The following is a 3188-nucleotide window of genomic DNA, read 5'->3' on the forward strand; positions in this document are numbered from 1 at the left end:
TCTGCTCCTCCTGCTTCTCCCGCAGCATCCTCTCGGCCAGCAGAAAGTAGGTGGCCGTGATGTGGTTGTAGCGGTCGGCCTCCAACGCCCTGCGTGACACCGGGAAGGATCAGCATCAGAACCCAATGGCCGCGCTCACATCGGCACCGCCAGACCTCCCTCCTTCCCTCCCTCCGGCTGCCGCTCACTCCTGGATGGTGTCACGGTCAGCGATGTGCCCACACGTCATGGCCTGGATGATGATCTCGTGCTCCTCCTGGGACACGCGCTTGTGCGAGGTGAGGGGCAGCAGGCAGCGGCTGGCGGGGGACGGATCCACCCCCTGCAGCCACGCGTGGCCCTCGATCTGCTCCAGGGAGGCTCTCTGCCGGGGGTCCCGCTGCAGCATCCTGGAGATGAGGCTGCCCGGGGAAGGGAGGGACACCTGGATGAGCGCAGCCAGAGCCTTCCCCCGGCCCCAACCCCATCCCTCCGGCTCCCACGGGGCTCCCATGGGGACGGGGACAGCGGGGAGAGCTGCCTACTCGGAGCACTGTGCGGAGACGTGTGGGGGCACGGTGTAACGGCAGTCCATGATCATGGTGAGCGTCTCGCTGTCGTTGGCCTCCTGGAAGGGCGGCTGTCCGCACACCAGCATGTAGAGGATGACCCCCAGGCTCCAGATGTCTGCAAGAGGAAGAGGAAGACGAGAGTCAGTAAGCTCCTGAGGAAGCTAAAATGTGACGGCTGCCACCCCGTTGGGAAGGATCCCAGCTGGCAGGGATCGGGGATCCCCACGGGACACAGCCCCCCATGGCACTTCAGCCTCCCCCCCAACACACATAGGGATGGCTGCATACAGGCCCCCCAAATCTGGGCGTGGGTCTGGAGCCCAAGTGCCATAGGGATGGGGCTCCAGCACGCACCTGCAGCCTTCACCTCGGTGACAGCCCCCCTGGAGGAGGTCCCCAGAGCAGGGCAGCAGTGTCACCAAAGCTCCCCACACCCCAGGTGCTGGGTCAGCCCTTCCCAGCTGCGCAAGCACACCCCGAATGGGCCGCCAGCCCTGTGCCAGCTGCAGCAGCACTCATCTTCACATGCCTCCTTGTGACCACATGCAGCCCCGCTGCAGAGACGGCCCCGTGCACAGCTCCCGCCCTGCCTGGCAGCCCAGAGACTGATTTTCTTCCTATTGCAAAACCGCTTATTTTTAGGATGCTGAGCGCAGGCTCTCCCTTAATACCTTCAGCTTCTTAAGTGCCTGTGCATTTTAAAATTTCTCATCCGTGCCAGTTTCCTTGCTTGATTTGCTTTTGCAGAGCCACCTATTCGTGTTCCCACCACCCCTCCGAGCCATGACAGCTCTCAGCTTTGAATCCTTCCCCTCGCTCCATGCTGAAACCGGGCTGTTTCCTTGCAGAGCTCCAGCACTGTGTTTTGCCCAGCCCTCCTGCCCCAGCTCAGCAGGGCTGGCTGGACTCCCAGTCCTCCTTCTCCTCCCATGGCCCAAAGCACCGGCAGGAAGCGCCCGGAGGAAACTTTGGGAGCTGGAGGCGGCTGCATCCTAAGCAGGTTTCCTTCCCACATCCCATTGCTGCCAGGGCCATGATGTGCTCAGCCAAGCATCCCTGGGGCAGGATTTGTCCCACAGGGCTCTGAGGATGCCTGAAGAGCCACAGGAAACTGAAACACAAGCCCACGTGCATGCTAAGATGGCAATAAATGGGAGCACGGGAGGCATGGGAGCCCTCCAGACCCTTACCCACAGCCGGAGCATCGTACTCATCTCCAAGCAGGATCTCCGGCGCCGAGTACGCCAGCGAGCCACAGCTGGTGGTGAGCATCTTGCCGGGCTGGAAGCGGTTGCTGAAGCCAAAGTCCGTCAGCTTGACCACCCCCTGCTCCTGGAAGAAGACCACGTTCTCGGGCTTGAGGTCGCGGTGCACCACGTGCAGCTTGTGGCAGTAGGAGATGGCGTGGACGATCTGGGCGAAGTAGTGCTTGGCGCGGGGCTCGGCCAGGCCGCCCTCGTGCCTCATGATGTGGTCGAACATATCGCCGCCGTCGCCCAGCTCCAGGATGAGGTAGAGCTTGGCGTGGGTGTCGATGACCTCGTAGAGACGCACCACGTTGGGGTGCTGCACCAGCTTCATGCAGCGCACCTCCTGCAGCAGCTGCCCCGCCGCCTCGCCCGCCAGCTTGCTCTTGTCGATCACCTTGACGGCCACGCGCTGCCCCGTGAAGACGTGCCTGGCCAGCTTCACCACGGCAAAGTGCCCCTTACCCAGCGTGCGCTCCAGGTCGTACAGCCCCGCGATTTTGCCCTCGGCCATGGCGCCGGGTGGGGACGGGCATCGGGCGCTGCAGGGCGGAGGGTGCTGACAAAGGGCACCCGATTCCTGAGCACCCCAACGCCCGTCGTCCTGCTGCACGGCGGCCCAAGTGGACCCTGCGCATCCCTACATCCCTCGGCGCCCCAGCAGCACAGTGCTCCACCTCCAGGACCCCAGCACCGTGGGCACCCTAATGCACCCACCTCCCCATCCCCAGGCACCCCAATATCCCGCCTGGTTCTCAGCATCCTGGGCACTCAGCACCCCGTATCATAGAATCATAGAACCATAGAATGGCCTGTGCTGAAAAGGACCACAGTGCTCATCTAATTCCAACCCCCTGCTGTGTGCAGGTCGCCAACCAGCAGCCCAGGCTGCCCAGAGCCACATCCAGCCTGGCCTTGAATGCCTGCAGGGATGGGGCATCCACAGCCTCCTTGGGCAACCTGTGAACAGTGCCTCACCACCCATGTCCCTGTGGACCACCACCCCATGCCCCCAAGACCACCGTACCCCTGTGGTCTTCAGCACCCCAAGCATCCCAACAGCCCCACTTCCAGCACCCCCCAACCCTAAGGGTGTTACTGAGCATCCCCTGAGCACCCCAACAGCACTCCAACACCCCAACCTTCTGACCTCCGGTACCCCGTGCACCCCAATACCACCAGCCCTCAGCATCCCAATATCCCCACCTCTAGCACCCCAATCTCCAATCCCCATCGAGCCCCCCAAAACGCCACCCTCCAGTTCCCAGCACCCCAAAACAACCACGGCCATCCCAACCTATAGCACCCCAGCGCCCCAAACCCCCCCAGCTCCACATCCCCAGCGCACCCCAACTCCCAGCACCCCAACACGACCACCGCACCTTTCCAC

General features: G+C 63.0%; 1 protein-coding gene across 1 annotated transcript in view; it reads right to left on the bottom strand.

Moving 5' to 3' along the window:
* LOC100548047 (SNF-related serine/threonine-protein kinase-like) overlaps nt 1-2656 on the bottom strand; it is a 3941-nt gene extending 1285 nt beyond the window's left edge. Inside the window, exons 1-4 of the mRNA XM_010718039.3 lie at nt 1742-2656; nt 525-666; nt 189-401; nt 6-89 (exon numbers count right to left, since the gene is read on the bottom strand). Of these exons, the coding sequence (XP_010716341.1) occupies nt 6-89; nt 189-401; nt 525-666; nt 1742-2312 (1010 nt within the window). The 5' untranslated portion in view covers nt 2313-2656. The remainder of the gene's footprint in view (nt 1-5; nt 90-188; nt 402-524; nt 667-1741) is intronic.
* Nucleotides 2657-3188: the final 532 nt, after the last annotated feature.

Source organism: Meleagris gallopavo, chromosome 13 (genome assembly GCF_000146605.3).
Source record: "Meleagris gallopavo isolate NT-WF06-2002-E0010 breed Aviagen turkey brand Nicholas breeding stock chromosome 13, Turkey_5.1, whole genome shotgun sequence".
NCBI classification, from domain to species: Eukaryota; Metazoa; Chordata; class Aves; order Galliformes; family Phasianidae; genus Meleagris; species Meleagris gallopavo.